Source organism: Anomaloglossus baeobatrachus, chromosome 5, assembly GCF_048569485.1.
Source record: "Anomaloglossus baeobatrachus isolate aAnoBae1 chromosome 5, aAnoBae1.hap1, whole genome shotgun sequence".
Lineage (NCBI taxonomy): Eukaryota > Metazoa > Chordata > Amphibia > Anura > Aromobatidae > Anomaloglossus > Anomaloglossus baeobatrachus.
In genome coordinates this window covers 567019554-567041028 of record NC_134357.1, presented here as the reverse complement: position 1 = coordinate 567041028, position 21475 = coordinate 567019554, and the positions used below count along the sequence as shown (strand labels likewise).

The 21475-nt window shown below is 46.9% G+C and overlaps 2 protein-coding genes across 2 annotated transcripts in view; both read left to right on the top strand.

Annotated features, from left to right (window-relative positions):
• The window catches only part of LOC142312404 (uncharacterized), an 81241-nt gene that overhangs the window by 57170 nt on the left and 2596 nt on the right, over positions 1-21475 (top strand). The window contains exon 2 of the mRNA XM_075351347.1: positions 5618-5630. Coding sequence (XP_075207462.1) covers positions 5618-5630 — 13 coding nt within the window. The remainder of the gene's footprint in view (positions 1-5617; positions 5631-21475) is intronic.
• LOC142310578 (gastrula zinc finger protein XlCGF66.1-like) lies at positions 15020-20824 on the top strand. Its single transcript, XM_075348097.1, has 4 exons — positions 15020-15141; positions 15271-15450; positions 15532-15655; positions 20652-20824. Exons 1-4 carry the CDS (start codon positions 15064-15066, stop codon positions 20822-20824), a joined length of 555 nt encoding a protein of 184 aa, XP_075204212.1. The 5' UTR covers positions 15020-15063.

Here is a 21475-nt window from a genome sequence, read left to right as displayed (position 1 = left end):
ATGGAGGTCCTGTGGAGCCATATCGGAGTATTTTCCCTGTATATTATATAATTCTGCTTATTACTCCTTGAAAATACCTAGAATTTTGGTGGAGTCGTATGTATCGGTATTCTTCTGGGACTTCAGTTTCGGGATATATAAAGCCTGATCCCGAGGGTGAAGAAGGCGTGAGAGCGGACGGCCACATTTGTCAGAGTGTCTATATAACACCCTTTTAAATTGGGTTTTGAACTTAAGTAGTCTGCTGTCCAGCAATCTCCGCAGAGCTTCCCTGGTTGTAAAAAGCTTAGCCAACGTTTCTGGGGAGGAGTTGGATTTATGAGAGGCTTCCAGCGTGGAAATTTCCTTGAGGAGCAAAGCAATTTCCGCTGTTTTTTTTTCCTTTTTAATCCGTGCCCCATGCTTAATTAGAATTCCTCGGATAACACATTGAAGAGGCAAGGGCGTAGAATCAGCTGCATGTGAGGACACAAAAAACTCCATAGACTCTTTTACCTCCGAGATGCACCCCTCATCTCTCAATAGGGAGTCGTTCAATCTCCACGTCCACGTTCGGTTTGGGTAATCTGGGGAAGAGACATCTAGAAAGACCGGGACGTGATCAGACCAGACCACATTCCCAATGGTAGGGGTCGGGTGCCACGAAAGTCGATTCGACTATATGTCTGATGTGGGATGGAGAAAAATGTATAGTCCCTATCTTGGGGATGCATGATTCTCCATACGTCCACCAGATGAAGGTTATGCAACTCACGCTTCAGGGCCGCCAGGCGTCTCAGAGGTATGGCACTCCTCCCAGTCCACATGTCCACCACCGGATTTAATGTAAAATTGAAGTCGCCGCCCACTACTGCCTCCCCCTCCGCAAAATCTAACAGAACCTTTAGGAAAGAGCAACAAGCGTTAGTCTGATTACAATAAGGGCCGTACCAGCCTGCGATCGTATACACTGTTGAGCATATCTTGATTTTTAGTATCACATATCTACCTGCCTCGTCTAATTTGGAATCTTATCACCGAATGTATCAGGTTTTTATGTAATACTATTGAGATTCCCTTAGATCTCGATTCACTATTTGTGCTGTGGAACCAGTGTGTATAGTATCTATTATGAATGTCAAGTTTATTTAATCGTATGAACGTATATCTTACCATCATATAAAAATAAACACCAGACAATAGACAGTGATTGAAAAATATCAACAGGATAAAAATCAAATTTGAATATCAAGATTTTCTATATATGCAATAGCGTTATCATTTACAATATAGAAATCCTTCTTGTCACCATGGTAGGTGAATGTCGGGTACATGTCCGGTTTTAAAGTGGGTTTCTTGTAGGATTATGATCTGAGTTCTTTGTTTATGCATCTCATATAATATGTGCGACCTCTTCTGAGGGGTGTTAAAACCTCGAACATTCAATGAGCCCAATTTACGTTGTGGCATGTTGGCTAAGTACAGCACCTCTATCAGGAAAAAAAACCACTAGGGAAGTTGGGGGTTTCACACAGAGTCATGGGGAAGAGAGCGAGTTTTAAGACAAATAGGTGAAGTGAGAGCAAAACTTTAGTATAGAGAGCAGAAAAGAACAGAAAGAAGAGAAAGGAGGGAAAGAAAGAAGAGAGGAAGAGAAAAGAGAAAAAAAACGTGGGGGGAGGGGAAAGGTTAAGAAAAGGTTACTTCAGGAATAGAAGAGTGAAAAGAATGATATAGAAGAGTCGAAAAATCACAAGACCAGACAAAGAATTAGTTATACAAATAACCTATCTATGAGAATTACTCTTAAGGGTGCTTTACACGCTGCGACATCGCTAGCGATTGCTAGCGATGTCGTGCACGATAGCACCCACCCACGTCGTTCGTGCGACATTTGGTGCTAGCTGCCGTAGCGAACATTATCGCTACGGCAGCGTGACATGTACATACCTTGTCAGCGACGTTGCTGTGACCGCCGAACAATCCCTCCCTCAAGGGGGAGGTGCGTTCGGCGTCATAGCGACGTCACTGCGACGTCACTAAGCAGCCGGCCAATAGAAGCGGAGGGGCGAAGATGAGTGGGACGTAACATCCCGCCCACCTCCTTCCTTCCGCATAGCCGGTGGACACAGGTAAGGAGATGTTCTTCGTTCCTGCGGTGTCACACATAGCAATGTGTGATGCCGCAGGAACAATGAACATCATCGTACCTGTGGCAGCAACGATATTAAGGAAATGAGCGACGTGTCAACGATCACCGTTTTTGAACGATTTTTCGATCGTTGATCGTCGCTCCTTGGTGTCACACGCTGCGATGACGCTACCGGCGCCGGATGTGCGTCACCAACGACGTGACCCCGACGATATATCGGTAGCGATGTCGCAGCGTGTAAAGCACCCTTCAGAGTGAGTAACAATTAACAGTTAACAATTGGGGACCAGTATATACTACACCTGCCTGCAGTGTGTAGAGCCCCAAGGGAACGTGAACTTTCAACGGAGGCATTTTCCCTGCTGGATCGGCCCCAGGCCCAACTTAGCTGTATATGTAAACTTTAATGCACCCAACCCATCAATCCTAAAACACAATAAACTCTATGAAGATATGAAACCAGAATCATCAATGCTAACATTAGAAATACTGGTGTGTGACAACGCCTACATAAACCAGTGAGCCCTGAATGGCACAACCATCACGCTCTCCTCACATATCAGTGGATCCCATTTTGAGATAGCCTCATTCTCCACTTGGTGGTGGTGCTCCGGACTTTGCTCCATCGCCGCAGGCCCCTATCCCTCTTACGGCCCTGCTGCGACCGAGGAGTCTCCGCTACCACCCCCGGGAACCCATGGACGTATGACCAATCGGAAGCAGTGATGTGCACCATGGGAATCCCAAGGGCCAAGCAGAAAGCTGGTATGTCTTTTAGAGACTATCATATGTGAAGAACCACCATGTCGGACTTGCAATTTAAAAGGGAATCCCCATGACTAAAGGATGTTTCTCTGTCTCAGGGCATCCAATAGGGGCCTTAGAACCCTGCGCTTCTGTAATGTGTGCCGAGATAAGTCGTGCAGCAAGTGAATCGGCGTGTTCTTGAATAAGATGGGGTCCTTCTGTCGTGCCTTTCTCAGGATTTCTTCCTTTATCTTGTATTTATGGACTTTACAGATAATGTATAATGGACTGGATCCTTCATCTGGTTTAGGGCCCAGAGATGTGTGTGCCCTATCTAATTCCAAACGGGAGTCCCATGGAAGACCCAATATTGAATTAAAGAGATGTCGCAGTGACTCAGATTTTGGGGGGGCGAGGGTTTCTGAGATACCCCTTATTCTGATGTTATTCCACCTCCCCCTGTGTTCCAGATCATCAAGCAAATCTGTCAGATTTTCTAACTGTAGAGCTTGGGTAGATAGTGCCTGTGCCTGTGTATTCAGCTGCAGTGAGATAGAGGTAGTGCAGGATTCGGTCGCCGTCACCCGCTCCGATAGTTGCTTCACCTCTCCCCTGATGGAAGCCGATTCTGCTCTGTAAGAGGCCTCTAATCTGGAGATGTAGTTTTCCATTTCCTCTCTAGTAGGAATAGTCCTTATTCTGGCTTTGAGGTCATCCCACACACAGTCCTCTTGCATTCCTTCCTGTATACTCCTATCCCCCTGACCAGATGGTGACAATCTGAAAGCAGCAGGGGTCAAGCCTTTTTCTGGGGAGGAGGGAGTCTCAACTGTCAGGGCACTGCTTTGTATGGGTGACAATGACCTATGGACTGAGGGGGATCCCATCTCTGACTGTGTGAAGTGCTGTTCACTTGGAGACATTAAGGGATGATCAGGAGCGGGTGTAGGAGTCCCAGCGTTAGCATCCACATATTGTTCAACAGCGTTCAGGTAACTAGGGAGCACACAAACAGCGGCGTATGAGAGTGGGTTGTCAGTGGGGCTGGTGATTTGAATTTCCCGCCTGTTCACAGAGATATCAGCGGAGGCTGCTGTGTTCAGTAATCCCTGCTGCAGCTGCGGGCAGCCTGATTCCTCCCACCCTCTGCCTGCGTTTCTGAGCCACCGACCTCTGTGCCTGCGATGCCGTCCTTCTCTGCGCTGCGGTGAGCAACGCGCTTTCCACGTGTGCCCGTCGCCATTTCAGGTAAGGAGGGGGCACCCTGCTGCGGCTGTCTCTCGTCTGCTCCAGCCTCCCTTCGGTTCACTCCGCTCTGTCTCTGGGGGCTCCCATCTCCCCGCAGTGTCCCCTGGGCATGCTCAGTCTGGTGACTAAAGTGCAGGGAAGGCCCCCCGGACACTTCAGCAGCCGCCATGTTGAGCTCCGTCTGTGCCAGGCCCTGTCCGGTAGAGCTCCTTAGGAACCTGGCAATATTTTCTGAGGGAAACACCGGTGAGTACACCATCGTCCCCCCCCCCCCACCGGTGCCCTTCTTTTTGGCCGGCATTTCTGGCTGCAGCGTTGGGTGGGTATGAAGAATGGAGCTCAGGGCCAGTCCAAGCGTGGGAGTGAGATCACACAGCGTCCTCACTCCTCCATTGCCAGGCCACGCTTCGTCGTTTGTAAGGTATGTTGGTGTGACGCGTACCCGCGATATTGTTCGCCACTGGAAGCGATTTGCCCGTGACGCACAAACGACGGGAGCGGGTGCTATCGCTAGCAACATTGCTAGCGATGCTGCTGTGTGTAAAGCGGCCTTAAACAGTACACCTTCCTTATCACAGAACACAGACGCCATCACCGTAGTGGCTGATTTTTGCACCCTGAACTGCTTTGGATGGGAACCACTGTGTTCTGCTCATCCAAAGAAGTTCAAAGGGTCATAGAAATACAGTGCCTTGCGAAAGTATTCGGCTCCCTTGAATTTTTCAACCTTTTCCCACATTTCAGGCTTCAAACATAAAGATAAAAATTGTAATGTTTGGTCAAGAATCAACAACAAGTGGGACACAATTGAGAAGTTGAATGAAATGTATTGCTTATTTTAAACTTTAAAAAAATAAAAAATAAATAACTGAAAAGTGGGGCGGGCAATTGTCACGTTGTACTCTAAGGGATACTTTGCACACTACGACATCGCAGCTGCGATGTCGGTGGGGTCAAATCGAAAGTGATGCACATCCGGCGTCGCTGTTGACATCGGAGTGTGTAAATCATTTTTGATATGATTAACGAGCTCAAAAGCGTCGAAATCGTATCATCGGTGTAGTGTCGGTCATTTCCAGGTTCGATGTTGTTCCTCGTTCCTGCGGCAGCGCACATCGCTGTGTGAGAAGCCGCAGGAGCGAGGAACATCTCCTTACCTGCGTCCCGCGGCTCATGCCGGCTATGCGGAAGGACGGAGGTGGGCGGGATGTTTACGTCCCGCTCATCTCCGCCCCCTGCTTCTATTGGCCGCCTGCCGTGTGACGTCACTGTGACGCCGCACGACCCGCCCTCTTAGGAAGGAGGCGGTTCGCCGGCCACAGCGACGTCGCAGGGCAGGTAAGTGCATGTGAAGCTGCCGTAGCGATAATGTTCGCTACGGCAGCTATCACAAGATATCGCAGCTGCGATGGGGGCGGGGACTATCGCGCTCGGCATCGCTACCATCGGCTTGCGATGTCGTAGTGTGCAAAGTACCCCTAAGATTCTAAGATGTACAATAGCAGTACAGCGCAGTAATGTGGGACAGAGAGGATTCCTGAAACTACCTGAGAAGGTAATTAGCTGGTAAACCACTAGGGGGCGTTAGAGTGGAGAAAACGTATGAGCAGAGGTAATACTAGTCAAGCCCACCAGATGGCAGTAGAATCGTCAGAAAGCCGTGTCACAACATGAGGTCTTGTAAATACACAGGGACAAAGTCTAAACGTAATCAGAGGGAAGCAAACAGTCAGTAGTTGGAAAATCATAACTCAGAAGCGAGGGAGAATGGGAAGACAAGACAGAATCAAGGTAAACAGATAAGGAACGTACAGGGAGACAGACGAACAGGGAGCTGAAGGGAGACAGCGGGAGAGACACTGACAAGACGGAAACAGAATAGAGAAGGTTAACAACAGCTCAGGTGAACACGGAGGTCAGGCGGGGGGCAGGGCAGACAACAGGTCACTCACGAGCAGAACACAGCAGAGCCAGAAATATCACTGGCATAGTGGCAGAGAAACAGTGCCCTAATAAAGAAGCCTGACCTCCAGAACGAGGCAGGAAGGATTAACCCCTAACGTGACCTGTATTAGAAGTGAAACTAAAAAAAAGGGTCAGCTGCAGCTGAGCCAGGAGTAAATCATGACAGCAATATTATTCGTCCCCTTTACTTTCATCGCAGCAAACTCACTCCAGAAGTTCATTGAGGATCTCTGAATAATCCAATGTTGTCCTAAATGACTGATGATGATAAATATAAGCCACCTGTGTGTAATCAAGTCTCCGTATAAATGCACCTGCTCTGTGATAGTCTGTGTTTTGTTTAAAGTGCATATAGCATCATGAAGACCAAGGAACACAACAGACAGGTCCGTGATACTGTTGTGGAGAAGTTTAAAGCCAGATTTGATTACAAAAACATTTCCAAAACTTTAAACATCCCAAGGAGCACTGTGCAAGTGATCATAATGAAATGGAAGGAGTATCATACAACTGCAAATCTACCAAGACCCTGCGGTCCCTCCAAACTTTCATCTCAAACAAGGAGAAGACTGATCAGAGATGCAGCCTAGAGGCCCATGATCACTCTGGATGAACTGCAGAGATCTACAGCTGAGGTGGGAGAGTCTGTCCATAGGACAACAATCAGTCGTACACTGCACAAATCTGGCCTTTATGGAAGAGTGGCAAGGAGAAAGCCATTTCTCAAAGATATCCATAAAAAGTATTGTTTAAAGTTTGCCACAAGCCGCCTGGGAGACACATCAAACATGTGGAAGAAGGTGCTCTGGTCAAATGAAACCAAAATCGAACTATTTGGGCACAATGCCAAACATTATGTTTGGCGTAAAAGCAACACAGCTCATCACCCTGAACACACCATCCCCACTGTCAAACATGGTGGTGGCAGCATCATGGTTTGGGCCTGCTTTTTTTTAGCAGTGACAGGGAAGATGGCTAAAATTGATGGGAAGATGGATGGAGCCAAATACAGGACTATTCTTGAAGAAAACCTGTTGGAGTCTGCAAAAGACCTAAGACTAGGACGGAGATTTGTCTTCCAACAAGACAATAATCCCAAACATAAAGCAAAATCTACATTGGAGTGGTTCACAAATAACCATATCCAGGTGTTAGAATGGCCGAGTCAAAGTCCAGACCTGAATCCAATCGAGAATATGTGGAAAGAGCGGAAAACTGCTGTTCACAAACATTCTCCATCCAACCTCACTCAGCTCCAGCTATTTGCAAAGGAAGAATGGGCAAGAATTTCAGTCTCCCGATGTGCACAACTGATAGACACATACCCTAAGCGACTTGCTGCTGTAATCGCAGCAAAAGGTGGCGCTACAAAGCAATAACTTAAAGGGGACGAATAATATTGTATGTCCCACTTTTCAGTTTTTTGTTTTGTTTTTTTTTTAAAAAGTTTAAAATAAGCAATACATTTCGTTCAACTTCACAATTGTGTCCCACTTGTTGTTGATTCTTCACCATAAAATTACAATTTTTATCTTTATGTTTGAAGCCTGAAATGTGGAAAAGGTTGAAAAAGTCAAGGGAGCCGAATACTTTCACAAGGCACTGTAAATCCAGATTTTATCCATAGTGACCAGTCGATCCAGGAAGTTCTTATCAGTCCGGAAACGCTGACAAATGGACCGGGAAGTTTTCACTCACATGCTTCTCTGATCTGTTGTCAAACATTTGGAGAACCACTTTGCAGATAGCTTCCTCATGTCCAAATGTTCATGGATAATGACACAAACACGTTCACGGGAAATCCCCATGATGTCTGTTATTGCTTTAGCTGAAATTCATCGTTTCTCCAGTATGAGGTTGTGCAGAGCATCAACGATTTCTGGAACAACATCCATTCTCGATCGTCCAGGACGTTCCTCATCATTGGGGCTGAAGTGGCCCGTTTTAAATTTGGCAACCCAGTTCTTAACTGTGGAATATAAATTGATCCCCCAATGTCTGCGACATATCATCATGACTATCCTTCGCGGAGTTTCCTTGCAGAAGCAAAAATTGTATCACTCTTCTGCTCTCAGTTGCTTGGAATATCGCATTAGACTCCACCATTTTGTTTTCACGAGTGCGTAGAACACTTGCCATAAGCAACTATCAAAATTTTGAAAACACATATTAGACACATAAGGCATGTTACATGTGATGTAACATTTAACACATAAAACATGTTACATGTGATGTAACATTCGTTACCATAGAAACAAAAAAAAATCACAAAGCCAAAAACTTATCAACAGCCCTTCGTATAAGGCTATATGCGCACGCTGCAGTTTTAACTGCACCCAAACAGTAACCAAGACTGCAACCAAATCCTTGTCACAGAGAGCCTGGAAATTGAAAAAAAAACACTAGTAATGATGATGCGTTTTTGCCGCATTTTTGTTCATGCTTTTCTTAAAGGAGAAACAAAATATGATAGGATAGGATAATTGATAGCTAGAATAGATAGAAAAAAATAGAAAGAAATAACAGAATAGCTTGATAGAGGGATAGCTAGTTTGGACAGCTGTTTTATTAATTTTTTGGGGGAGTAAAAAAATGATGTGGGGTCTTTCCCATTTTTCATATTCAGCATAGGACTACAAGACTACATAGACTGCAACCCTCAGCTGTCTGCTGTACCTTGGCTTGTTATGAAAAATAGAGCGGATCCCACTCTTTTTTTTAAATTATTTGATTTATTTAAAAAAAAAATATGATGTGGGGTCCCCCCATTTTTTCTAATACCAGCCAAGGTACAGGAGACAACTGGGGGCTGATATTATTAGGGTGGGAAGGGCCACAGTTATTTGTCCCTTTCCAGCCTAACAATAGCAGCCCACAGCCGCCCCAGAAGTAGCACATCCATAAGATGTGCCAATTCTGGCGCTGGACCCAGCTCTACCCTCCAAAAACCCTTTATTTGGAATAAAAAATAAAAAGCACCTTCTTTCACCACTTTATTAACCCCCAAACACCCCTGCAGGTCCGAAATAATCCACACGAGGTCCCACGGTGATTCAGCTCTACAGCATCTCTGTCCTGTCACAGCGAGCGTCCTAGAGCATGACTGCCCTCTGTGAGTGCAGACAGGGCCGCGCGATCAGAATGAACTCAAGTGAACCCCTGATGTCACAGCTGTGGGACCTGCAGCTCACTTCAATCGCAGCCTGATTTGCAGTCACAGGTGTAGAACTCCAGCTGGGACTGCAAATCACCCGAGTGACATCACTGCTGATGTGACGCCCTGGACTATCCAGGTCGTCCCAGGTAGTCACACACACAACATCACACCCCTTCCAGTTAGGTAACAGCAGTCAAACATAGAAAACCTTGTCACCACCCTCCAGGTTTGATGTCCACACCAGGGGGGGTGGAGCCAGGCAGTTGGCTCCACCCACCGAGGAGTTCAAAGGCCTGGAGGTGGGAAAACAGAAGAGTTGAGTTGTAGTCTGGCTCTGGAAGAGTCAAGGTTGAGGGAGGTTGTGTCCAGAAGCAGACCTGTGCTCAGGCCTGCCAAAGACTACTCCGGTGGCTGGGTTGGAGCCCAGTCACTATTGGCAAGGAGGCAGATGGTAGTGGCCGCCTGCAGGAGACCGGAAATACGACCAGTGGAACCGTAAGGGACCGGGGCAGGGTAGTGGCCCGCCGGAACCGAACCGGGGAGCCAACTGGATACTGGAGCACCAGGCAGGGTACTCAGACCCCGAAATAGGCTATAAGCCACCACCATAGTCAAATCAACTGATTGCGGTCTGGACCTCAGGGGTTCATTCCCACCTAAGTCCCGATTTGAAGGCAACAACCCAACCATTCTGGATAAGTGCCACCGCCAAAGGCAAGAGAGCCAAAGGGCCAGCGTCTGCGGGCAAACGGGCTCCTACGACACTTATACGCCGGGGAGCGGACTACCGGTGCCCAGGCACAGGAGTCAAGATTCACACACAGGTGCAGGAGAAAAGCGGACACTACCAACCTAACAGGAAAAGCTGCAGCCGGCTGCGGGTCCCGTTCATCACTCCGTTTGGTTTACTAGCGACTCCAGTGTCTTGTATCAGAGTGAGTACACCAGTGCCATCAGGCACCGCTCCGCGCTGCACCACAGCACCGCGCCTTGCACCCCAGCCCCCGCAACCGGGACAAACATCCCCTACCCACGGAGGGGTCGACAAATATCTGCGCCACTACACCGCTCCCGGGAGTCACCGTACCTTCACCGCAGCGGTGGTGTCCACGATCACCACAACCCGTGGGTGGCGTCATGAACTATCATTCCAAAATCGAATACCCGCATCCCCCACGCATAGCGCCAACCCCCCTTGCAGAGCGACGTGACCCCCAGGTCCGTGAGAAGCTCGAGCCACCACCCACCGTACGAGCACGGATCCGAGCGGCTCGGCGGTCGCAGCCGACCCCGGGGCGGTACACTGATCGTGCGACTCACTTCAGTGACTTGAGTGATCTGTTCTCACAGGTGGAGGACTCCAGCTGTGGCGATCGCTAACCTGAGTGATGTCACCGCTGACTGCACTTTAGTTGATGCCTGGAGCTCACAGTGGGCAGTCATGTTCTGTGGCGCTCGCTGTGAGCGTCACATGTAGCAGTGCTGGAAGCAACGTGAGACCTTGTGTGGATTATGTCGGACCTACAGGGGTGTTATTGGGGTTAATATAGTGGGGAGAGAGGGTGCTTTTATGTCTTTTATTTCAAATAAAGAATTTTTCATTGTTTGTGTTTATTTACTTTCACTTTTTTTTCACTTACAAATTAATGATGGGGGTGTCTCAGATGCCTGACATCACTAAGCTAGGACTTAGAGGCAGCTATGGGCTGCCATAACTCCTTATTACCCCGATTGCCACCGCACCAGAGCAATCGGGAAGAGCTGAGTAAAGTGCTGGGACTGTCGCATGTAATGGATGTGGCAATTCCGGCGGCTGCTCACTGATATGTTTAGGCTGGAGAGAGCCTAATAACCATAGGCCTCCCCTGTTACGAGGGGGACCCGGGGAAGCGTGCCAAGATGGTAAATGGACAGCTTCCGACGGTCAAGGTCCACTGTGCGGTGTAGGGGACCGCTGCTATGGTCAGGAAAGAGTGAGCGGATTGCTGCTAGTGATCGTATGTTACGTCACAGACGATCTATGTACACCGGTCCGCCCTAACCCGTGAGGGTTGTATGGCTCGGGGCTACTAGCTCGGTGTACCTGTTTGCACAGGGACGCACAGAGGTGCCTACGCACGTGTGCCAGCGGGAGTCACGGAATATGGCACGGGGTAGCACAGAGGTGCCCGCGCACGTGTGCTTCGGAAATCAGGTGAGTCCGACAGAGGGTCGAGGAGCTCACCTGAGGCAGAAACACAGCCTGCTAAAGGGATACTGCCAGAACAGCTAGGCAGGGGCAAGACCTGCAACCAGATGCTGCCTAAGCAGCAAGGGCAAAGCTCACAAAAGTCAATAATGCCTGAGCAGTGGCGTGGCAGCACACTTCCAAACATAGAAGGACGGTCGCACGCCACCATGATGGCAGAGGGAGCTTTTAAGGGAGTGGAGCTCCACCCAAGGGCGGGCGCGAGGCGGATGTGACCCAGTCAGGATCCGTGACGTCCTGGCCCGGCCAGTCAGGATACAGCACATCACCAGCCTCGTCATCGGGCCGTGTGATATCAGTGAACGAATCAGAAGACGTCAGGTGGGGCACATACTCATCTTCCTGCCTCTGGGTCATAAAGGCGGGATCCTCGGGTTCACAATGTGCAGAGATAAGGGATGTCTCGCTGCTTCCCTGAGCATCCATCCCTTGCCCAATGTGCAAGCTCTCAGACCCTCTACAATGCTGAGCAGGATGACATGTGGCAGGCAAGGGATGGTAGACCGCTTCATTCCTTGCAAGGGGAAAACCACTAGGTGTCACCCTTCTGCTGTGTCTGTGAGCAGGCATCTCCTGCAGACCACGCAGTCTCCCAGACCTTTGGTGCGGCTGAACAGAAGGACTCATGGCAGACAAGGAATGGGAGACCACCTCATTCCTTGTAACCGGGGAGCCACGAGGTGTAACACTCCCCAGTCTGAGAATACCAGCCCCCAGCTGTGGGGCTTTATCTTGGCAGGGTATAAAAATTGGGGGGACCACACGCCATTTGTTTTTCATTATTTATTTATTTTACTGTACGATATAGACTCACCCACCGGCGTCTATGATTGGTTTCGGTCTGACAGTTGTCATTCAGCGTGGCGGCGCGTCTGACTGCAACCAATCACAGACGTCAGTGAGTGGGGAAAGCAGTGAATATATATGAGCCTAATCAACGACCACGAAAGAAGAATGAGAGCCTGTGTAAGCAGTGTGAGCTGCCTCGGTGATCGTTGAATATGAAGCGGAGAGAGACTGAGAGAGAGGGAGAATGAATTTATCCTTGAACAATGTGGGTGACCTGCGTTTTTTGTGACAAAAACGCAAGTAAAACACATGCAAAATGCACAAATATGATAGCATGCGTTTTTCCTTGTGTTTTTCATCAAACCATTGATTTCAATAGGTGAAAAAATATGACAAAAACCAAAGAAGAATGAACATGCTGCTTTTTTTTTTGTCAAAAGGTTTTGACAAATAAACTACAGACAAAAAAAATGCAACGTGCGTACAGCAAATCTGAATTCTCATAGACTTTGCTAAGAAGTCAAAAGTCAGAACTTAATGACAACAAAACTGTGACAAAAAATGTGGCAAAAAAACGCAGCGTGGGCATATAGCCTAAAGATGATTTATCTCCTCCCTCTGCTGACAGTTGGCAACTTTGCATATTTTTTTCTTCTTCAAACAGCCAGAAAATGTTTTGTTTTATAGGGCCTGGGTTTTTTTGTTTTTTTTTGGAGGATGGGTGGTTTTACTTTTCAATGACACCATTCATTTTACCATATTGAGTAAGGAAAAAATTAGAAAAAAAATTCCAAATAATGTGAAATGGTGAAAAATAAAAAAAACCCCACAATTCCACTATCGGTTTATGGTTTTTATTTTTTGTTTTCCAGTAAAACCTCCAGAAACCATGCCTCTCTAGGTCATTACGATTATAGAAATACCAAATTTATATTTTTATTATTACCGTAATTTTTGTTTTATAAGATGCACCCCAAATTTATAGAAAAAAAAGGTATAAAAAAAATAAATATGGGGTCAGTGTTGTAATCCGGTGGTTTCTTACCAGGATGAGGGGTGGCAGTGGTGATGGAGCAGGGTCACAGGAGGCAGGGGTGGTTTTGGAGTAGGGCGATGCTGCGGGCAGTGCAGCGGGTGTGAGGCAGGAACATCCAGACACTGTCAGCGGTGCGGACTTCAAAGAACCGGACACTAGGTCGGGTTCGCCCATTACTGCTTAACAGCTCTGAATGGCTCATGCTGATTACATGGGCTGCAGTGCTGTCAATGTGAGGTCAGCTCTGCAGACCATAACAGATACTGAGAGTAGCTTTGAAGACTCAACACTGGATCCGTGGAGTTTTAGTAAGGCCTCTTTTACACGTCTGTGTCTCCAGTACGTGTTTGGTCGGTTTCCTCACGTACCGGAGACACAGGCACACGTAGACCTATTAAAATCAATGGGTCTGCGCTCACGTGCGTATTCTGCCATGGACCGTGTGTACGTGTGGATCATATGTGTGCCCGTGTGCTCCACACGTAGACATGTCCGTATTTCTCCGGCATCACAGGTGTCACACGACCCGCAAACGGACCACACGGAGGTGTTCCGTGTGACACGCACCGGAGAAAACACACGTGTCTGAGAAAATAATAACGAATCTTTACTCACCTTCTCCAGCCCTGCAGTCTCTGCCGTTGCTGTCACTTGCTTCCGACCGCCGCTCATTATGCTCATTGCATATTCACTTCACTGCGGCCGGAAGCAGCAGCAGCGGGGAGTCAGCAGGACCAGAGACCTAAGATCAGCACCAAGGACAGCAACTCCAGGGACAGGTAAGCAGAAAGTTCCCGTTCTCTGTGTGTTATCACGGATAACACACGGAAAACACACGTGTGCCATAAACACGGCTCACGGAGGGCAATACGCACCTTTGACACGTCCGTGAAAAATGTGCGTGATTTTGACGGACGTGTGAAAGAGGCCCAAAGCAGTTTGTTTTTTAGCAGGCCTCAGATAATGAGTTACTCTAGAAGTGTAACACACAGATGTAGCTGGCTGGAAGGATAAGGAAAAAGTAAATCCCAACGCTTAAGTCAGGACAGATGAACAACATAAACCTTAAGGCTACTTTACACGCTGCGATATCGGTCCCGATATCGCTAGTGTGGGTACCCGCCCCCATCTGTTGTGCGACACGGGCAAATCGCTGCCCGTGCCGCACAACATCGCGCAGACCCGTCACACATACTTACCTGCCCGGCGACGTCGCTGTGACCGGCGAACCGCCTCCTTTCTAAGGGGGCGGCCCGTGCGGCGTCACAGCGACGTCACGGAGCGGCCGCCCAATAGCAGCGGAGGGGCGGAGATGAGCGGGACGTAACATCCCGCCCACCTCCTTCCTTCTGCATAGCAGCTGGGAGGCAGGTAAGGAGAGCTTCCTCGTTCCTGCGGCGTCACGCATAGCGATGTGTGCTGCCGCAGGAGCGACAAACTACATCATTACTGCTGCAGTAACGATAATCGAGAATGGACCCCCATGTCACCGATGAGCGATTTTGCACGTTTTTGCAACGATGCAAAATCGCTCATCGGTGTCACACGCAGCAACATCGCTAATGCGGTCGGATGTGCGTCACAAATTCCGTGACCCCAACGACTCCGCATTAGCGATGTCGCAGCGTGTAAAGCCCCCTTTAGATTTCCTCCTTTGTTTCTTGACATGAGATTCTTTATGATGTTACATTGTCATCTTCTCCCCTTTTAAGGTCCCTTTTTTCCTGATTGACCAGTCAAGGATGGATAGGGACAAGGACAAGATGTCAGAGAGGATATTACACCTCACCCTAGAGATCCTCTTCCGGCTTACTGGAGAGGTGAGAGATTCTGATGACGTCACATTACACCATTCTTATCTATGGGAATAACAGATGGACAGAACTGGAGAGGTGAGGACTCTGGAAATGTCTGGAGTGAGATTTCTTACTGGGTCTCTCCATAACCAGGATTACACAGTAGTGAAGAAGACCTATATTGAGTGCTGTCAGGCCCCTGTGTCTGAGGGATGGGGAAGATCCCTGAGCCCAATCACAGGGCCTCCACCTCACCCCCCGATACATGAGGACATCAATGACCAGAAGATCCTAGAGCTCACCTACAAGATGATTGAGCTGCTGACTGGAGAGGTGACACTGCTGGGAATGCTGGGACATTATACAGTAACGCTATGAAGGGATCGGGGGTGACGGTATCATTGTATGTGTCAGGTTCCTATAAGGTGTCAGGACGTCACCGTCTATTTCTCCATGGAGGAGTGGGAGTATTTAGAAGGACACAAAGAGCTGTACAAGGACATCATGATGGAGGTTCCCCAGCCCCTCACATCACCAGGTAATAGACAGGACTAAATACACACGGCCTATAATTATCTGTATGTAAGGAATGAATTCAGTCCCTGTATGTGTCTCCTCCAGGTCTATCCAGTAAGAGGACAATACCAGAGAGATGTCCCCGTCCTCTTCTGCCACAGGACTGTAAACAAGAAGACCCCGATGTTCCTCAGGATCATCAGGTAGATGGAGAGAAGGTGCCATGAAATCTCCCTACGATGTGTAGACGGCTGTGAAGGTCTTGTGCTCAGTCTTGTTTTATCCTCCAGTATTATACAGTCATATGAAAAAGTTTGGGCACCCCTATTAATGTTAACCTTTTTTCTTTAGAACAATTTGGGTTTTTGCAACAGCTATTTCAGTTTCATATATCTAATAACTGATGGACTGAGTAATATTTCTGTATTGAAATGAGGTTTATTGTACTAACAGAAAATGTGCAATCCGCATTTAAACAAAATTTGACCGGTGCAAAAGTATAGGCACCTCAACATAAAAGGGACATTAATATTTTGTAGATCCTCCTTTTGCAAAAATAACAGCCTCTAGTTGCTTCCTGTAGCTTTTAATGAGTTCCTGGATCCTGGATGAAGGTATTTTTGACCATTCCTGTTTACAAAACAATTCCAGTTCAGTTAAGTTTGATGGTCGCCGAGCATGGACAGCACGCTTCAAATCATCCCACAGATGTTCAATGATATTCAGGTCTGGGGACTGGGATGGCCATTCCAGAACATTGTAATTGTTCCTCTGCATGAATGCCTGAGTAGATTTGGAGCGGTGTTTTGGTCATTGTCTTGCTGAAATATCCTTCCCCTTCGTAACTTCAACTTCGTCACTGATTCTTGCACATTATTGTCAAGAATCTGCTGATACTGAGTTGAATCCATGCGACCCTCAACTTTAACAAGATTCCCGGTGCCAGCATTGGCCACACAGCCCCAAAGCATGATGGAACCTCCACCAAATTTTACTGTGGGTAGCAAGTGCTTTTCTTGGAATGCCGTGTTTTTTTGCCTCCATGCATAACGCCTTTTTGTATGACCAAACAACTCAATCTTTGTTTCATCAGTCCACAGGACCTTCTTCCAAAATGTAACTGGCGTGTCCAAATGTGCTTTTGCATACCTCAGGCGACTCTGTTTGTGGCGTGCTTGCAGAAAAGGCTTCTTTCACATCACTCTCCCATACAGCTTCTCCTTCTGCAACGTGCGCTGTATTGTTGACCGATGCACATTGACACCATCTGCAGCAAGATGATGCTGCAGGTCTTTGGAGGTGGTCTGTGGATTGTCCTTGACTGTTCTCACCATTCTTCTTCTCTGCCTTTCTGATATTTTTCTTGGCCTGCCAGTTCTGGGCTTAACAAGAACTGTACCTGTGTTCTTCCATTTCCTTACTATGTTCCTCACAGTGGAAACTGACAGTTTAAATCTCTGAGACAACTTTTTTTTACCCTTCCCCTGAACAACTATGTTGAATAATCTTTGTTTTCAGATCATTTGAGAGTTGTTTTGAGGAGCCCATGATGCCACTCTTCATAGGAGATTCAAATAGGAGAACAACTTGCAAGTGACCACCTTAAATACCTTATCTCATGATTGGATACACCTGCCTATGAAGTTCAAAGCTCAATGATGTTACAAAACCAATTTAGTGCTTTAGTAAGTCAGTAAAAAGTAGTTAGGAGTGTTCAAATCAAGAAATTGATAAGGGTGCCCATACTTTTGCACCGGTCAAATTTTGTTTAAATGCGGATTGCACATTTTCTGTTAGTACAATAAACCTCATTTCAATCCAGAAATATTACTCAGTCCATCAGTTATTAGATCTATGAAACTGAAATAGCTGTTGCAAAAACCCAAATTGTTATAAAGAAAAAAGGTTAACATTAATAGGGGTGCCCAAACTTTTTCATATGACTGTATGTGTTATACTTGTGTAATGAGAGCGGTGGCGATGGCAGGATTAGAGTTGATCATAGATGTGACTTCATCTGTCTGTGACTTTTACAATATTTGTTTCAGGGTGAAGATCTGCCCCATATTAATACTACAGAGACATATGTGAGGGGTGATGAGCGGTGTAAAGAGGAGATTCCTACAGATAACCGCCCAGGTGAGTAGTGACCACTAAAAAGTCACAGATTCTTCTGATTTCTTGACTGTTACAGGTATGTCTTGAATTGTTCACTCATTTTTCATCGATTCTACTCACAGATTTTATACATAAACAAAAAACATTTATTTTTTTACTCTTTTTATTACCTAAAGTTTTAATGGGTATTTTTTGAAATGCAGCTTTGTTTCCCACTAAGAAAACAAATACAGGAACGATATTCTCCTCCGACAGTACTGACGTGGTTGCTATAGCCAATCACTGGTCACAGCAGAGGCGATTGGTCACCGCTGCTATCAGTGACTTGACTACAGAGGTCACATGCCCTGCCGAGTATAACAATAAGTACAGACAACATCACTGTATGATGGTAGCATTGGGAAAGGAGAGGTCAGAAAGGTAAGTATGATTTACTTTAGTATTTTATCTTGGAGAGTTTTGGGAAAAAAATTAGTAGTAGACAACTGCTTTATATGTTCTCAAAAGTTTTCCTCTAGACCAGGGGTCTCAAACACGCGGCATGCGGGCTGCATGCGGCCCCTCAGGCTGCTTCATGCGGCCCCCAGGCCCGTGCCCCTGTTCACTATCGCGGCAGGTGCAGGGGCCGCAGCCACTGTCTGCACTTTGTTAGATGAATGTCTTGCCGGTGTGCGCTCTCACAGTCAAGAACTCTGCATGCGCAGCGCCGGCAAAACAATCATCTGACATAAATCACTGACAGTGGAAGCGGCCCCTGCACCGGCCGCGATAGTGAGCAGGGGCACGGGCCTGGGGGCCGCACGAAGCAGAGATGAGGCAGCTGAGGGAACACGGGACAGGTGAGAAGAATGGTGTTTTGTGTGTGTGTGTGTGTGTATAGGTGTGTGTGTGTGTGTATGGGAAGGACGGCACATTAACCCCTTAGCAACCCATGATGTACTGGGTATGTCATGGCTCCCTGGTACTTAAGGACCCATGACGTACCCAGTACGTCATGGCGAAATCGCGGCCCCGGTGGCTGCGATCGCTTTGCATTACAATTTGCAAATACCTTAGATTCGGGGAGGAGCAGACCTCAGGAGGGGTGCTGTCTCCTCACCGGACCTATGGAGGCTGTAATTGGCTGAGCGGCGTTCGTCAGTCAATCACAGCCACTGTAATGTGTCTGCCATTGAAAATGGCTGAAATATTGAAATCCAGCCATATCAGTGCAGCTATAGCCCTGATCATTGACTGGAGCTGGGTGACCTCAGTTTCACCCGCCCCCAGCTCTGATTGGAGAGACCGACCTTGTGACCGATCTCTCCAATCAATGTGGATCTGGGGCCGGAGACCGCCTCCTCAGCTTCACTCCGGCGTCTGTGGAAGCTGATGACTGGAGAGCGATCGGATTCGGTAAGTTATAGCTCCACTGCCCCCTTTCAGCCGCCGCCGCCGCCCCCCCCCCCCCATTACTACAGGATGGGGACATTACTAAAGAATAGGGACAAGGTGGGCACATTACTATAGGATGGGGACAAGCTGGGCACATTACTATAGAATAGGGACAAGGTGGGCACATTACTATAGGATGGGGACAAGCTAGGCACATTACTATAGAATAGGGACAAGGTGGGCACATTGCTATAGGATGGGGACAAGCTGGGCACATTACTATAGAATAGGGACAAGGTGGGCACATTACTATAGGATGGGGACAAGGTGGGCACATGACTATAGGATGGGGACAAGGTGGGCACATGACTATAGGATGGGGACAAGGTGGGCACATGACTATAGGATGGGGACAAGGTGGGCACATGACTATTGGATGGGGAAAAGGTGTGCACATGACTATAGGATGGGGACAAGGTGGGCACATTACTATAGAATATGGAAAAGGCTGGGGACATTACTAAAGGATGGGGATATTACAAGGATGGGCATAATACTATTGGATGGGGACATTACTATAGAATGGGGACAAGGCTGGGGACATTACTATAGGATGGGGACTAGGATGTGCACAGTACTACAGGATAGGGACATTACTACAAGGGGACAAGGATGAGAAACATTACTATAGGATAGGGATAAGGCTGGGGATATTACTATAGGATGGGCACATTATGATAAGATGGGGACATTACTATAGGATGGGACAGTACTATAGGATGGGGACAAGGTTGGCACCTTACTATAGGATAGGGACATTACTGTAGGATGGGCACATTACTATAGAATGGGACAACTATATGATGGGGACAGTACTACAGGATAGGGAGATTGCTACAATGGTACAAGGATGGGGATCATTACTATAAGATGGGGACAAGGCTGGACACATTACTACAGGATGGGCACATTACGATAAGATGGGGACAAGGCTGGGGACATTACAATCGGATGGGGACAAGGATGTGCACATTACTGTAGGATGGGGACTAGGATGGGGCACAATACTACAAGGGGACAAGGATGAGCACATTACAACAAGATGGGGAACATTACTAAAAGATGTTGGCCAAAATTTCTATATAGTGATAATTGTAACACTATTAGTTACAAGAAAGGGATAAAATGTAAAAAAAAACAAAACACAATAAGGCATAACATTTTTTTACCATCAATTTTTTTTTATATATTTAAACAAAGAATGTGCACCTTTATTATGATAAACAAGTGAAAAATGATCAAAATCAGTGATACAAAGGTGTGTAAAAAAATATATAGGGTACCAATAAAAAGGTCACTTTGTCCTGCAAAGAATGCGGCCCCCCAAATTATTTTTTTCCTCTGTGCGGCTCATACACCTAGCCAAGTTTAAGACCCCTGCTCTAGACCATAAGCTTTCAAATCCACAAGATAAAATAGTTTTCCTCTGCATTTCCAACATCCAAAACTTTTCTTCGGCTTTGAAGAGGTAATAAAGGGACTTCTAGAGAATCGATTAATTTTCGTAGAACTTAAAGAAACGATCTTACCCAGTTCTCACGTCGTGAAAGAGCTAAACTTGGACAAAATTTCTCTAAATGTCATTGACGCATTCAATTTGCCTTTTGATTTGAAAGTAATAGGCCAAAGGAAAATTTAATTAGGTCATGAATCATCCACAACTTTGATGTAAACCGTGCACCCCTGTCTGAGACAATATGCTGTGGTAATCCACAGACAGATGGAGGCCGCAAAAAGCAGAGAAAAGTGATTCATCTTACTGTCACCCAAACATTTGCAATTAGATGAGTTGGATAAATATCTTTTAAAATCTAAAAGTACTATGGAGAATCAGGAACAGGCAAATATAGCAACTGGCTGACAGATTTTTGTTGAGAACTGTAAGGTAGATTCATTAGAAATGAAAAGACATAAAATCCAATGTTGTGTGAGTACATGGAAGTCAGAAAACTGGAAGAAATGTCCCCAAGTTAGAATCTGCTTTGTTCGATTTTGTTGAATGAAGATCTTTCCAAAAAAGAGATTTAGGATTGGAGCCACTGATAAAATATGACTGGGGATGATGATGATGAATTCAAGATTAGTACTGGTCGGTTGAGTCCTAAGAATAACACAGTTAATCACCTTTTTGGCTCCGGAGCCTGCTGTCTTCTCCAATGGCCCCCATCCTTTGCTATGGTCCCCTCCAGCTTTCTAGCATAGCTTGGTTAACTCTTGTGACATCATCATCCTAATGCTAGTTCAGAAACTGAGATGTGCCAGATGGCCACTCCACATCGCAAGGCGATCT

Coding starts and splice junctions, on each gene's coding strand:
- LOC142310578 (XM_075348097.1), top strand. CDS start 15,064: ATGGATAGGGACAAGGACAAGATGTCAGAGAGGATATTACACCTCACC. Junction 15,142..15,270: donor TCTTCCGGCTTACTGGAGAG/GTGAGAGATTCT, acceptor CTCCATAACCAG/GATTACACAGTAGTGAAGAA. Junction 15,656..20,651: donor CCAGCCCCTCACATCACCAG/GTAATAGACAGG, acceptor TCGGCTTTGAAG/AGGTAATAAAGGGACTTCTA.